General features: G+C 43.9%; 2 protein-coding genes across 8 annotated transcripts in view; one reads left to right on the top strand and one right to left on the bottom strand.

Moving 5' to 3' along the window:
• Positions 1-1,337: 1,337 nt before the first annotated feature.
• On the bottom strand, positions 1,338-13,597 carry ZSCAN29 (zinc finger and SCAN domain containing 29). Of its 5 annotated transcripts, none has more exons than XM_007081731.3 (6): positions 12,980-13,597; positions 12,051-12,482; positions 11,361-11,565; positions 8,854-9,549; positions 6,201-6,671; positions 1,338-3,978 (listed from the first exon to the last, which is right to left on the bottom strand). In XM_007081731.3, exons 2-6 carry the CDS (start codon positions 12,366-12,368, stop codon positions 3,110-3,112), a joined length of 2,559 nt encoding a protein of 852 aa, XP_007081793.2. In that variant the 5' UTR covers positions 12,369-12,482; positions 12,980-13,597; the 3' UTR covers positions 1,338-3,109. The 5 variants fall into 5 exon arrangements, with proteins under 5 accessions (XP_007081793.2, XP_007081794.2, XP_042844953.1 ...); XM_007081732.3 differs by having other exon boundaries at positions 13,007-13,597; XM_042989019.1 differs by having other exon boundaries at positions 13,055-13,597.
• A 22-nt stretch (positions 13,598-13,619) lies between these two features.
• Positions 13,620-15,495, top strand: part of TUBGCP4 (tubulin gamma complex associated protein 4) — a 35,258-nt gene continuing 33,382 nt past the window's right edge. For 2 of the 3 annotated variants that reach the window (XR_006218647.1, XM_042989021.1), the window contains exon 1: positions 13,624-13,891. Coding sequence is in view for 2 of the 3 variants with exons in the window: in XM_042989021.1 (XP_042844955.1) it covers positions 13,814-13,891 (78 nt within the window). In the remaining variant the exon portion in view is untranslated. Of the gene's footprint in view, positions 13,892-15,495 lie in introns of all 3 variants that reach the window. The other variant, XM_042989023.1, reaches the window with a different exon arrangement.

Raw genomic sequence — 15,495 nt, 5'->3', positions numbered from 1 at the left:
CAAACCATGAGATCATGACCTGAGCCAAAGCCACACATCCAGCCCACTGAGACACCCAGGTGCAACCCCCCCCCCGCCCTTTTTTTTTAAAGAGTTTATTTTTAAGCAATCTCTATACCCAATATGGGGCTCAAACTCACGACCCCGACATCAAGAGTCACATGCTCTACTGACTGAGCCAGCCAAGTGCCCCTCTCTTATTGTCCCTTTCCTAATTGGTTCTCTACAGAGTTGATAAGACTCAGCCTCCCTACTCTGATTATAGTAAAAGAGAAATGGCAACACAGAGAAAACCTATGTTATTAAGTTCTGTGGCACTGGCCATAGCAAGCAATCAAAGGAAGAATGACAGGTGCCTGGCTGGCTCAGTCATTAGAGCATACAAATCTTGATCTTGGGGTCATGAGTTTGAGCCCCACGTTGGGGGTAGAGATTATTTTTTAAAAAAAGTATAGCATGGGAAAAATGAAGAAAAAGAAAACAACTGAGGAGGATAGGACTATCTAGCTCCTGCTAATACATTCTTGCTTCCTTTGTACACATGCCGCTCCGTCTCCACAAAGGTTTTCTTATAAGTATTAAAAGGGCAGGTAGGCTGGGTGGCTCAGTAGGTTAAGCGTCCGACTTCAGCTCAGGTCATGATCTCACGGTTCATGAGTTTGGGCCCCACGTCGGGTTCTGTGGTGACAGCTCAGAGCCTGGAGCCTGCTTCAGATTCTGTGTCCCCCTCTCTCACTGCTCCTCCCCCACTCATGCTCTGTCTCTTGCTCTCTCAAAAATAAACATAAAAAAATGAAAAAAAATAAAAGGGCAGGTTAGGGTGCACAGATCCTCTTGCTCCACCCTCAGTAGCCTTGGTTTCTCTCTTAGAATGTGTAAAGACTATTATTTCTTGCTTCTTGCCTCAGGAGTGGCAGATTGGGTAGCAGAAAATGGTTTGTAAGCTAGTTTGAGATGAAATAGGCATTTCCCAGTAAGAGTTTGCCTTTGCCCTATTCCTTTTGTACATTCTCTGCATCTGTAGGTTGGAGGGCTGGTCCTGGGTGTTTTAAAATAAGATTTACTCTCCATGCCCAGTATGACACAGGCCCTAATGGACTGTCCCCATGAATAGAGATACAGATACCAAAGAATGATTTGTATTCTAATTTCTCTTTTACCACTTCCTAATTTGTTTCTCAGTCTAGAACATAAAGATTCAAACAGGCATATTTCTAGTATGCCCACATAGGGAGCTTTAAAAAAGCAGGTAAAAATGTATCTTTTCCTCGCAGCAACAACTTAATAACTTGCACATGTACGTTTGGGGGGTGGGGGGGGGGGAAACACCAGAAAGAAACACTGGGTACTTTATAGACATAATTTTTTATTAACATGGTATCCCTGAGAGGCAGATTAAGGTGTAAACGTTATTCTGATTTACAGAAAGGGAGATGGATACAAACAGGTTGACTTACACACAAGACATCTGGAACCAGAATTCATATCTGCTGATACACCAACCGGTGCTTTTTACACACAACTACACATAAATATACTAAAGACAGTAATCTCTCATTTTCAGAAACATTCTAGCACACTTAACTAAACCATCTCAGATCCTGAGGCACTGCTTTAGACTGGTGTTTCTTCTATCATAATACCTTGTTCCCCAATTTTCCCATTTCTCACCCACTCAGAACTCAGTTTTGTGATTTATTTTGGAAAGTTTATCCCACTCTAATTTACCTAGTAACCCTCCTTCCTTTAAACACTTGCTGTTTCATGAAGCCTTCCTGAATAAAGAGAAAAAAATACCTCCCAGATTTTTCTTATAGAAAACTATAATGCATTAGATCTTAACATTTATGCATAATGTTACTATATTTCTAGATTTCTCTAAAACTGTTGCAGCTCTACATGTGCATTTATTGTTTGTCCATGTCAGTGTCATCTGTTTTAGACTGTAAGGACAAGGACAGAATCTGTTTACCTTGTGCTCTACTATGAATATATGGGCAATTAATTTCAATACTATTTGGTTATACATAGATCAGAATTATACTTGTGTTTGAGAGCTTCTAAAAATAGGTGTGTACAGTTGGATGTGTGCGTGTGCATGTGTGCAAGTATTGGCAACTCCAATGACCAAAAATAATCTGTCCTCCCTGCCATTAGGCTAGAGTTGTTGGCACAAAGTGGTCTGTTTCCTAATCCATGGGAACATGGCAGTGGCTTCTGCTCAGTGCAGGTTAGTATTAAGCGCCCATGGGGTACATAACACTAAACTAGGTGTCTGGAGTGTGTGGAACACAGCCAATTCCCTACTGGCAGCTTTAACTGCTTTCTCTCTCAACATATCCAGCTGTCTTGCTCTTTGCACGTCTGGACAAGAGATAGATGAAATTCAGATGAGATGGAAGAAGAAAAAAAGATCAAACTAGATGCTCTAAATATTACTCTATTCGAGAACATCTAAGACTTGGAAGAAACTAAGAAATTCAGGGTTCATAACTCAATATTTATACAAGGTTTACAATGTTTCCCCATATAGACACCTAGGCTTTTGACAAATTCTTTAATAGGTCAGAGTCAAGGTGGACATTAAATTCTCGTGTAAGGTAAATGAAGTGTGCATGACAAATGTCATTCTGAGCACAGGCTTATGTGAACACGAAGAGCCATTCTTACTTGCATTTCCTTTACTATATAAAGAGCTAGACCCACTCAATTAGAAAAGTCTCACAACTTCTCCCTGAAATGGTGCTGTGATAAGTTTTTCCAGTTGAAATACAGCTGAATAACAGGATGAATAAATAAGGGTATATATCAAAACTATAGGATCTACTACCTAGTCCTGTCTATTAAGGGAACAACATAGGCACTGAGAGGTAAAGGTGTCATCTGTCGTTTCAAATACAGGCAAGGAGAGGGACTGAAATCATCCTCTCATTCTTAAGATGACTGCGTTGGGAATTCATAGATCCAGGAAAAACATAGGAACAAAGGGTGGGGTAAATCCTAGAGTGTTTCCTAAGTTAGTTGGGCAGAGAATAGGAGATGGATCTCACTATTGGCAGACTTTTTCCAACCATTTTGATATATTTCTTTTCTTTAAATTCTCAGGAGCTTACTTAGGTGCCGACTGTGACAGAAGTTTTTCTCGTGTATGGATTTCTCGGTGCTTATTAAGAGCAGAGCTTTTACTAAAGCACTTGCCACAATCACGACACCCATAGGGCTTCTCTCCTGTGTGGGTTCTATGATGTGCACGTAAGTCAGAACTCTTACTGAAACTCTTTCCACAGTCAGGACACACATGGGGTCTCTCTCCTGTATGTATCCTCCGATGTGCACTGAAATGAGAACTGTTGTTGAAGCTTTTTCCACACTCTTCACATTGATAGGGCTTTTCTCCTGTGTGGGTTCGCTGGTGAATTATAAGGCTTGAGCTCTGATTGAAGCGTTTCCCACACTCACCACATTGATACGGTTTCTCTCCTGTGTGGATTCTCCTATGGGTGATGAAATTTGAACTGTCACGGAAACTTTTCCCACAGTCAAGACATTTATAAGGTTTCTCTCCAGTGTGGATTCTCCGGTGTCTAATGAGGCGTGCACTCCTACTGAAGCTTTTCCCACAGTCAGCACATTTATATGGATTTTCCACTTGATGGGATATCTGATGCATGAGCTGGGAGTTCGGACCAAAGCTTTTGCCGTATCTGAGATATTTATAGGGTCTCTCTCCCAAATAAGGTTTCTGATGATTTAGAACTTTACCTAAACTCCTTTCTGGGAGTGTTGATTTTCCTCTTCTCTCCCCTGGGATCTTTTCCCACTGTCGTTCTGATCTACATTCAGTGTCACTGCCTTTACCCTGATTAAGATGCCAGGGAACTTTCCTTTCTGACCTTGCAAGTAATGTCCTATGTAGTTGTACTTCCTCAGAAATATCTCGTTTTACATTCTCTTCGTTATCAAATCCAGCCTCAAAACCTGATATGAAAATAGAATTTTAGAAGTTATCCATTTCTTCAATATTACGTGCCAGGGTTTAGGCAAGTATCACATTAGATTATTAAAGGTAAAAATTAGGAAGGACTAGATCCCAAATGACTACTATCAATTAAAATTCCAATTTTTTACTCCTCTAGTTAGTAACCTATCACATGCTTCTCATCTATTACAGGGACTGATTAATATATTCTTTTAACTCTCCCTGGATACCCACGATCTTCAGAAAATCCTCTCAGTATAACAAGTAAAACTTACCAGCTTTAAGATATGTCCATAAATGCCCAGGAAAACCCTGAGAAACACCTATATCCAAAAGAGCTACATGAGTCCCCTTCCCCTCAAATTCCTTTATGTTGAGAATAAAAACAGAGTAGAAAAATATTTGGTGTCTTTCAAAGAACAGAAGGCTTTCTGAGAGAGAAATTTTGCCAGAAAGTATCTCCCTAAAACATTCTCTTTTCCCATGGAAAAATAATCATGTAATGTTCCAAAAGCACTACTCTAATGTCCAAGCTAAGCTTTTAATACATTTTTAAAAATTTTTTAAATTTTTTTTAATGTTTATTTTTGAGAGAGAGAGAGCACAAGTGAGAAAGGGGCAGAGACAGAGGGAAACACAGAATCCAAAGCAGGCTCCGGGCTCTGTGCTGACAGCTCAGAGGGGCTCAAACTCATTGAGCTGTGAGATCATGACCTGAGCCAAAGTTGGATGCTTAACTGACTGAGCCACCCAGACACCCCTTTAATATTCTTCTAAGAACCAAACACCAGGCTTCCCAGGTCCAGGTTATGTGAATTTGTAGATACTTGCAGATTTTCAGTTTGTGAATGGACTTTGAATTTTCAGATGTTTCAGATAAATTCTGGATCCCAAATTCTCTGAGAGCAAAGAAATACTGAGTGTCAGCCTGCTTATGTACCCCTGAAAGACAGTATTTCTACCCAGGAGCCCAGTCTTATGAGATGCCCCATGAGATAGAGATTTGTTAGATTCAGTTTAACCTCAAAACCTTAAATATGTGAGTATGTACTGTGAGCCTCCAAGGAGAGTAATCAAGCATTTCCTAAACGTAGAAGGCATTTTTTAGTGGAACATACTAATATCCCCATGGACATAATGCTCCACAGAACACCCTTGAGGAATGCAGATCTAAAGAACTTTTGGAAAAGAAAATTATTACTTATTAAATACTTACTATGTGCCTAAGCACTGTGCTAGGTGCTTCACCATAGTACCTCGTTTATGTCAATCTTAATAAGGTAGGTCTTAATATATAAGCAAACTTACAGGGTTAAATAACTCGCTCTGAGTCACTCGGCTGACTAATGGACATGAGAATGCAGATTCACGTACATGTATGACTCCAAAATCAGAATTATTCTTCCCACAAGGAGGGAAGCCATAGTGAAATATTTCTTTTTCTGACACAGCAGTTAAGATTCAAAGGGTCAATTCCCTCAGGAATCATAGACTTTTGCCCAGCTGTATCTGAAGAAAGAGGTTATCAGGTTTTCATATGTGTGAATAAAGCAGATATATAACTGGTAATACATAGTGGAACTAGAGGAAAAAGCATTAATAAGAATGAACTTTAAAATCAACTTCATTGCACTATGAGTATACAGCATGCTATTTGGGAGATGTTAGCTTTCATATGCCCTGCTAGGTAAACTGTCTAACAGCTCAGATGTAGACAGCAAATTTATAAAGTCTGCAGCCATCAGATTGATGCTGTAGTATGAGAAGGCAAGTCAGGTGAATCATTTATATACCCTCTGAGCTGTTTTAATAAGAAGGAAACATGGAGAAGAGATAAAGCGGTCACAAGAAGAATTCATGAGAGCTGGGTATAGAGGCCAGTCTTCTGGTTTTCAGTTTGTGGATTTTTCTCCTAAATCCCACTGCCTCCCCTTTGCTACTTAAATCTTAAGAAGTAAAAGGATTGGGGCACCTGGGTGGCTCAGTCGGTTGGGTGTCCAACTTCAGCTCAGGTCATGATCTCACGGCTTGTGAGTTTGAGCCCCATGTCAGGCTCTGCTGACAGCTCAGAGCCTGGAGCCTGCTTCAAATTCTGTGTCTCCCTCTCTGTCTGTCTCTCTGCCCCTACCCCGCTCACGCTCTGTCTCTGTCTCTCTCTCTCTCAAAAATAAATGAACACTAAAAAAAAAAATTAAAAGAAAAAAAAGTAAAAGGATCTTACCACTGGGACTCTGGAATAAGACTGGAGCACGGGTCATGACAACCTCTAAGGGTACCTCAGTATCCTCTTCATCATCCTCAGAATCTTCTTCTATGGTCTCTTCTGCCACCTCAGCTTGCTTCTCAGCTTCAGTCTCATTGACCTCCTGGATGGGGCAAGAGGTGGTCTCCTCTTCCTGGCCATCACTGGATGGGGCAACAACCCTGGCACTCACCAAAGCATCCATTTCTTCAAAGAATGGACAGGTCTCTGGTGCTTGGCCATTCTTGACTTTCCGATAGCTGGTTTGTAGGCTTTTAAACTTGGTCCGACACTGCTCTGGTGTCCTAAGGAATCCATATTCCCATAACCGCTCAGCCACTGCTCCATACAACTGGCTGTTGCGGTGACAGTTCTGGAGGGCTTCGTAGAACTGAGTCTCACTAAGAATTGCAAGGTAAGTCTTCGTCTCTTCATAACCCCAGTGTACACCTGCCACCAGAAAAGAAATTTCAGCACCACTTAATGCAGGCTTTATAGCCTTAATTCCTCAGCCCTATCAAGTGCATGATGAAAAATCACCTAAGCTTGGGCTTCTAGGTGAAAAAATAAAAACACTTCACGTTTCCCAAATCTATACAAACTCATTATAGAATGTTTTGCTTCTCTATACTGTATAGCAATTTCACAGGGACCTTTATTCCTACATTCTGTTTAGCCATTAAAAAAGGAGGATGCCTGGGTGGCTCAGTCAGTTAAGCACCCGACTACAGTTCAGGTCATGATCTTACGGTTTGTGAGCTTGAGCCCTGCTTCCCACTCTGCACTGTCAGCATGGGATTTTCTCTCTCTCTCTCTCTCTCTCTCCCTCCCTCCCTCTCTGTTAAACAAACAAACCTTTCCACCAGATCACTGAAACAGTCATTACATACACTGAGTCAAGAGTACAGGATGCCTTTCCCCATTCTTCTAGTATGGGGATTCTCTGGAATTCTGATCCTAACTAGAAAATAACTGGTCAAAGGAATAAGACCCAGTCAATCACTGTCATGAGTCATCCCTAACTTCTCAGATCATTCTTTTTCCACCAGCTCTACTTCCTTATGAATTAAGTTTTCCAAAGAATGACTCAAGACCCCAAAGAACAGTCTCTTTCACACTTTCACACTTGCGTAATCCCTATTAGGACCCTTCTTCATTTGCCACGGTCTCAAAAATGCAAGCCTAGTAACAGCAAAGACCTGAAGGGTACAAGAGAAGACCTGATAGTAATGCACCTTATTATCCTTAAGACTGAAGGACTGGTTGGAAGCCAGAAAGAAGGAAGCAGCGCAGACAGCATCTCCTGTCCTGAACATTTACTAGTGCTGCACTCCCCCCCCCCCCCCCCCCCCCCCGCCCTGCCTTGGGCTAATATTACTTCAGTATGATTACAGACTCTGCTCCCTGAAGGTCCCCACAGTAGAGGGAAAGGAGATTCACAGAGTCTTCCTCCCACTGGCCAGCCAACTGGAGAGGACATTGCTTCCATTATCCTCCGCTTACTGCAGGTAAAGGAGTGGGGGAAAGAATTGAAAAACAGAAAAAGTGGAAAAAGATGAAAAGAACAAAGATAATGAAAATAGCAGCTAGCACATGTGCCACATCTGTGGTTTACCTGCACTTACTCCAGTGACAAAAAGAATGAAAGATTTTGAGAAAGGAAAAAGTGGAAGATAGGAAGACAAGAGTAGAACACGAAGTAACACATATAGTAGAAAAATGAAAGGAAAAAAATCACTTCACAGTGAAACTGCAATTTTACAGATGTAGTCCTGCTGCCATGCCCCATTTTACATGTGAGGAAACAAACTTTGAAATGGTCAGATAACTAAGGTCGCCTAGGTGATGAGTGGTCAAGATTAGAAACAAGGCCTCCTGACTCATATTTCGGTGCTCTTTCCATAACAACATAGTTATATAACTTATATCAACAGTAATAAATAACACTTAAAAACAGTTCCATAGGCAAATAATATTTCAACAAAGTGTTAAAACAAGATTTCTTACTATGTGTGTTGCAAATCTCATAGAGGAGTCTTAGAAAACGTTTCTAACTTCAGGCAGTCCTTCTCTAGGCTAGGCTATGTAGAAAGGAACACATAATAAATTGACATTGAGAAGTGGGGAAATAAAAGATAAAACACCAGTTTGTGTAAGGTGCTCAGTAAATATTCTCCTTAAAGCTAATATAGTTCTGAGTTTTTCTCACCAGTAAATTATTTTATAATCAGGAAAAAAAATACATTTTAATAAGGAAATGGAAGAAATGATACTTTTTTTTTTTTTAAAGTAGGCTCCATGCCCAATGTGGGGCTTGAACTCATGACCCCAAGATGAAGAGTCCACATGCGCCACTGACTGAGCCAGCCAGGGGCCCCAGGAATGATATTCTTTTTAAGAGCTCTCTAGAATTTTCTAAGTGTACTTCTTTAAAATATCTAAAATTATTCCCTACTTACTATTATCTAATTTTCCCACAAAAGAGAATGAAATACAGATAGAACTGAGAAGGTACCTCTTTGTTCTGTTTAAGTGACAAAGCCGACAGGTGACATTAAACCTGCTGACTGCACATTCAGTCCCATAACTCCTCAGATCTAACCACAGAACCCCCTAAAGGAAAACTTCTTACCACTTGGGCTTCGAAAAAGAACAGGTGCAGTCAAGTTGTCGGGGTCTTGAGGGGTGGCTTCCTGGACCATTTCATCACTGTCAGACTCTTCAGCCATGGCCTCTTCTGCTCCCTCATGCTGCCAACCCCCCTGCCCTGGCTCTTCAGTCTCAGCATCACTGCCCACCAGGCCAGAGTAACAGGCTCTCTCTTCCAAGCCATTACTGGGCAAGGCAATAACCTGGGCACTCATCAGGGCTTCCATCTCTTCAAAGAAGGGGCAGGTCTCAGGTGGGTGACCACTCTTGACTTTCCTATAACTCTTCTGGAGACCTTTGAACTTGGTCCGACATTGTTCGAGGGTCCGAAGGAAGCCAAACTCCCGGAGCCGCTCAGCCACAGCTCCATACACTTGGCTGTTTCGGTGACAGTTTCGGAGAGCCTCATAAAACTCAGTCTGACTGAGAATTGCAAGGAGAGTTCTGGTCTCTTCATAGCCCCAGTGCACACCTGCTACCTTCTCATCCTCAAAGCCCCAGTGATCCTGTTCCACCCAGGTCCTTCTCTCTCTCTTGGATGATAACAGATCAGCATGCATTTGTCTATCTCCTGTGTGACTGCCTCTTGAAAGTTCCTTCTCCTTGGAGCCCAGAGCAGGGACCAATGGCTCTCCTTGCTCCAATCTGGAGACCACACCGGATTTAGGAAATGGAAATCCTGCTTGCAGGGAAGCAAACAAAGGATATCATAATTTGGATTGATCATAAAAACACCTCTGAGTTCAGATCTGCCTTTTTTTTTTTTTAATCCAAGAGGCTTTTATAAAGAAAGTGTCTAAGGAAGTATTTTCAGAAAGTTCAGTGGGTTGGAGAAAGTACACAAAACCTCAAACAATGAGAATATTTTCCAGTGCAGGGTGACAAGAGAGGAAAAGGTTCTGTTTGCGTGTTCAGAGCAAACAGTTATGCTCCATGTTGCTCCCTAGCCTTCCTCACCACTTACAGGCAGGTCTTGACACTCCTGGGAACAGGCACCTCCTGTCTCCTGTAAGTTCTCTGCTTGGGGCTAGAAAACTAAACTCAAGAGAGAGAGGAGCAGGCGTGAAGGGGGGCAGGTGGGACTTCAACTCATCCATTTCCTTCACACTATCACCAAGTTCTAAAAGTTTTTCACTTTAGTATGTCCTCTGTTCCTCCGGCCACCATCCAAGTCTAGACTCCTTATCCTCTCACACCCAGATAACTGCAACAGTCACTGTCCTGCCTGACTCCAGGTTCTTGCTTCCTCAGTTCAAACACTATACTGTTGAACCTTAACCTGAATGCCTACCACGCACTATCCATTCATATCAGACTCCCCTCCAGAATGCAGCATACATTTATTCATCACTTTGTGCCTTTCCTTTAAGTCCCTCCTATCCAAATGGAACCCATTCTATGAGAAGCTATATTTGCCAAAGCCCCCCATTAGCCTTCCCTACTGCCCTCCCTCATCGCCCACTCTGCCAAACCCCTATTGTACTCACACAACTTGAGTAACAAGTCATTGTCTGGCATGGTTTCAATACAGTTAAGTTGAACACATATTTGCTTTCAATCACACCATAAGCTCTTTGAGAATAGGCACCTTTGCTTATTGCAGAGTACCTTGCAAGGCATTAGAATACATGTAGGTGTTCAATAACTGATTAATTCTGCAAGTCTCTATGTAGAATTGCATCTGAATTACTAAACAGGCCCTTACAAACTGCTGAGAAGGCTAGCATCTTAGACGATAAGATCAGAATTCAAAACAACCTCAAGTTAAATGATTAAAAAAACAAAAAACAAAAAAATGGAGTTCAACCAAGTATAAAGAAGAAAAACGAGTTCTACAAAATCAGGTACAACAATAAGCACTAGCCACAAAGACAATGGGAAAGCTGTAAGAGTCCTGGGAGTTACCAAGTAAACAATGATCACCAAATAATTAGTTGAGCTATACTGAAAGAGAAGGTAGTGAAATTCAAAAGTAAAATTCCTATTCTGCCTGTACCTACCAGGCCCCTCCCTGGAATAATATAATTTAGTTCTCCACAATTAACATAATATTTGGAAGACTTAAAGGTTCCAAGGGAGAATAACAAAAACTTAGTAAGTTTAAAGAATGGCACTTCTGGGGAAGAGCTTAAGGAAATAATATACAGTTTAATTTGGAGAAGGAAAATGACTGAAAGGAGGCTGTGCCTTCAAGTATAGAAAAGAATTTTTATCTAGAAAATACTGACCTAGTATCATCATTGCCAAGAGGAAATAAAATAGTTCCAATTCTGAAAAAAATTGGGGAGCCATCCTCTGGCAGATTCGTCAAGAAGAAATATGAGAATACTATAACAGAGGGCTAAACTACATACCTTCAGGAGGTCTCCAACAACTGCATACTCTACAATTTCAACTCAATTCCTAAAATCCCTTTCCCACTCACTATTCCCAACCCTACTTCCCAATTTAGAATGGCATCCTATCCTCCCATATGAATCTACTCCTCACCGCTCCTTTGAAAAGGTCTGAGCTTCTCCTTTGGATTCATCTGCTCCTGTGGTCTCAGGTCTGGGCTTCTTGCCCTCTCTTTCTTGGTTACACCCCTGGGCTGGGGTTCCACTGACTCCTGCCGAACACTTAATAACTCTCGTGATGATTTCAGGGGTGTCATCTTCTCCAAGCGCACTTCCTGCCCCTTCACAGAGACTGTGACCTAGAAACAACCCCCATTAATTGTCACTGCAAGGTTATAATGAGGGGCACTCCCAGAGGAGATTATTTAATACCCCAAAAGAGCTCATCCTCTTGGGACATGGCTAGGGTTGGGGGGAAGGGGAGAGGGTTTAACAGTGAACAAGGGTCTTTCTTACTCCATGAGCTTAGAGCAGCTGGAACTCCAGAAGGAAAAGATGAAATTAGTAAACCCAACTACAAGCTAAAAAATACTTCCCCTTTCTTCCCTCATAAGTAAAAACACCGTTAAACCATGAATAACTCATTGTGACAGGGTAGCAAAGGTACACCCAGGTAGCATCTCCAGACAAGTTCTATCTGAAAAAGTTACCTGTTCCAGGACCAGAAGAATGAGCATCACCAAAGGAGATTGTGCCCCTCTTTAAACCTGCCTATATCTTAATTGGGCCCTTTATCCTTGCCCCTTCCCAGTCACACACTTTAGAATTCCCCCTCCCTTCTCACCGAACTTCCAGGTCTTCCAGGCTCTCTTTCTAAATCTTCCACCAGAGCCACTGCCTCCTCTCCACTTTCTGGACATTGCTCCTGTACCCAATCCTGGATCTCCCCAGGTAAGATGGTCAGGAACTGCTCTAGCACCAACAATTCTACAATCTGCTCCTTGGTGCGCACCTCCGGCCTTAGCCAACGACAGCAAAGTTCCCAGAGTTGGCTGAAAGCCTCCCGGGGCCCAGCTACCTCCTGGTAGTGAAATCTCCTGAAGCGCTGTCGGAAGGTCTCAGAGTTAGGGCCATTCCCTCTCAGAGTGGGTTTGGCCATCATTCACAGCAGAAAGCAGCTCCCCTCCACTTAAGGGTTCGAGGGCTTACACCTATTTTCCCATGTCCTTGGAGAATCACCTGCAGATGAGTCTCTCACTGTAAGAAGAGTTTCTTCCTAGGGTAGAGAGAGATGGCACTATCAGAAGAAATATACTCATAGGTCTAAAGTCTCGCCAAGAGCTGGCCTGCTTTCCCATATACTCCACATGGCCATCTGAGGTAGCACCAACTTCAGGATAGCAAGCCAAAACTGAACATGAAGGAAAGAGACCTTTCAAAGGCTGCATTTCTGGGTGACTTCCACAGCAGCCCCGGGAAGCAGCAGAGAATAAAGTACTGTCTGCTCTTCTTCCACCTCCCCCCAAATCTGATCCCATTTAGCTCCCCTGACCAATGTTGCAAACTGAGTTTGAACCATATGGGAAACCTGGAGCTTGAGAGGATCTAAAGGCAAGTCAGCATCCTGCTGAAGGCAACAAAAAGCCCCTGTCCAGCGGGTCGCGGCTGATCTCTCCCAGTACCTCTGCAAGTCCTTCCAGAGGCCCTTTACATCCTCCCCGCCCCCTCAGACTCCACAACTACCAGTTCCCACCCGGGACAAAAATCAAGTACTGAATACTGGTCTTTGTTTTCCCTCACAGCAGAAGTAAACGATCAGCAACTGTTCGGGAATTATTGACGGGAAACCTCGCGCATTGGGAGGACTGGTTTTGGTTCCTGAAGAAGGGCCGGTGGGCGTAGGGAGTCACACACAGTTGGTGGAGACAGGGAGTCCGAGAGGGCAGTAGTAATGGGTCTTCTGATGACGAGTTCGGTTGCTGGCCAGGGGCTCGGAGGGCTGCGAGGTTCGCGGGAGTGGGGCTCAGCTCAAAGAGCGGCGGGTGCGGGATTCCGGCCTCTTTGTCTTCGCTCTCTCCGGCCAGGTCACTCTCGGAGCTGTCGTACAGTCCCTCCAGAGGCCTCCGACCAGGCCAAGGCGCCCTGAGAGCACCCTCCGACTACCCGTGGGGGCGTCTCCCTCTCGGGGCTGACCCTCAACCCACTTGCATTTCTGCCCCCGGGCCTGCCTCACCCTCTTAGGGTCGGGCCCCAACCCGGCTCTGCAGCCTCCCAGTCCAGCTCCCAAACCGGAAGTCCGAACGGGCGCCTCGGGCGCCTCGGGCGCATGCGCAAGGGCAACTACGGAGACTCCTCCAGCAGAGCCCCTGCAGCAGCGAGTGAGTGAGCCCAGCCGAGCGCGGCACACTTCCGGGACGCGGCGTGCCTATCCCGTACCCTTTCCCTTCCACTCTTCCCGCAGTTGTCCTGCCACTTGGGATTCAGGACGAACAGCCTGTCCCAGGGGCCTGGGCGCTTGCACAGAACGCAGCATTCGCCTCCGTGGTCCTCTGGAGGGGCGCTGCAGGAGGGGGCGACGGATATAAGGACTCGAGATCCGCCGCGGGAATGATCCACGAACTACTCTTGGCTCTGAGCGGATACCCAGGGTCCATTTTCACGTGGAACAAGCGGAGTGGCCTCCAGGTACGGTCGGACTCAGAGAGCGGGAACTCGCGAGCGCATAATGGGCGTACCCAAGCCAATGCCCGGGGGAGGAGTTTGCGAGGGCGGGGGGTGGAGCTTGCAGAGGCTGAGGCGATTCGGAGGCGTGTCCCTAGACTGGTAATGGGGGAAGTGCGGGAGGGGGCCTTTGCGCGCGGTACTGCTTCTGGAGAGGGCTGGGCCCAGGCTGGCGGATGGAAGGCCGGTGCCGGAGGGCCCCGCCTTCGGGACGGGGAGGGAGCTCGCGACCGGGCCTAAGGTTGAGGTGTCTGAGCGCGTGTTGCTGGGGAACTGGATGTAAGGCGAGTTTCACCCATTTTCACGCACCCATTTGCAGTGCTTTAAAGTGAGTTTTGAAAGCTCGTCCAAATACGTAGCGCCTAACATAGTAAGAGGTCAGCTACTTTTGTTGTCTGAAAAATGAATGAGAGTGTTTCCCTCATTACTCCTTTCGCTGGAAATTTCTCCACTAGGAGAATTTGGAAGGGAGGCTTTCACGTAACCAGAAATGTTTAAGGAGGAAGGGCTAGGTACTGTATGCATTATCTCATTCAATCTGCAGGATCACCTATCTCCATTTCACAGATCAACTTCCTGTATCTGGTAGCTAGTAATTAGCGAGCTTGGTCTTGAACCTCAGGCCTGCTTGGCTATGGTGTCTGAACCACTCTTTTCTGCTTTTTTTTTTTATTATCCAGTCCTTTCAATAACTTAGTAACTTAGGTATTGTTAGCCCTTATTTACAAAAAAGCAAATTGAAGCTCAGAGAACTTGTGGCGGCTAGTCCTGGTAATGGCAAGATTTGAGTCTAACTGTCATATCACAGTCATGCCTATTCCAAACCAAGCAACAGATTCTGAACTATGGAGAACAAAGTGATAGTTACCAGAGGGAAGAGAAGTGGGGAGATGGGCTAAATAGGTGATGGGGATTATGGAGTGCCCTTGTGATGAGCACTGGGTGTCCTTATATTGTACACCTGAAACTAGTATTACACTTTATGTTAACTAACTGGAATTTAAATAAAAACTTTAAGAAAAAGTCATGCCTATTCCTATAAGAATTGCCAGTATAGGCTGCAGAAGAGCAGAAAAATTACATTCCTCTATAAAACCTATACATCAGATTCCTCTTGTTATTTATTTTCCCCTATAAAACTAACAATGGCAGGCATAAAGGAAGAAACTGTATAGGAAGTATTTGTGGGTGCTTGACTGAAGTAAAAAGATAAAGTATAGGAAGGATAGTTGCCTTCCTTTCTTTTTTATAAAAAAGTCTCAAGTCTCCATTTTCCTTATAAAAAAAAAATTTTTTTAATACTTATTATTTATTTTTGAGAGAGAGAGAGAGAGAGTGGGGAGGGTCAGAGAGAGAGGGAGACACAAAACCTGAAGCAGGCTCCAGGCTCTGAGCTGTCAGCACAGAGCTCGATGCGGGGCTCAAACTCATGAACCATAGGTAAGAGCCTGAGCTGAAGTCGGATGCTTAACAGATTGAGCCACCCAGGTGCCCCTGGATATTTTCCTTCTTAAGGTGTCAGCTTCAAAGTCACCCCAGAAAAATGTTCTCTGACCATCTCTTTAAGT

Source organism: Panthera tigris, chromosome B3, assembly GCF_018350195.1.
Source record: "Panthera tigris isolate Pti1 chromosome B3, P.tigris_Pti1_mat1.1, whole genome shotgun sequence".
NCBI classification, from domain to species: Eukaryota; Metazoa; Chordata; class Mammalia; order Carnivora; family Felidae; genus Panthera; species Panthera tigris.
The sequence above is the reverse complement of the archived record's forward strand: the minus strand, read 5'-3'. Positions and strand labels throughout refer to the sequence as shown.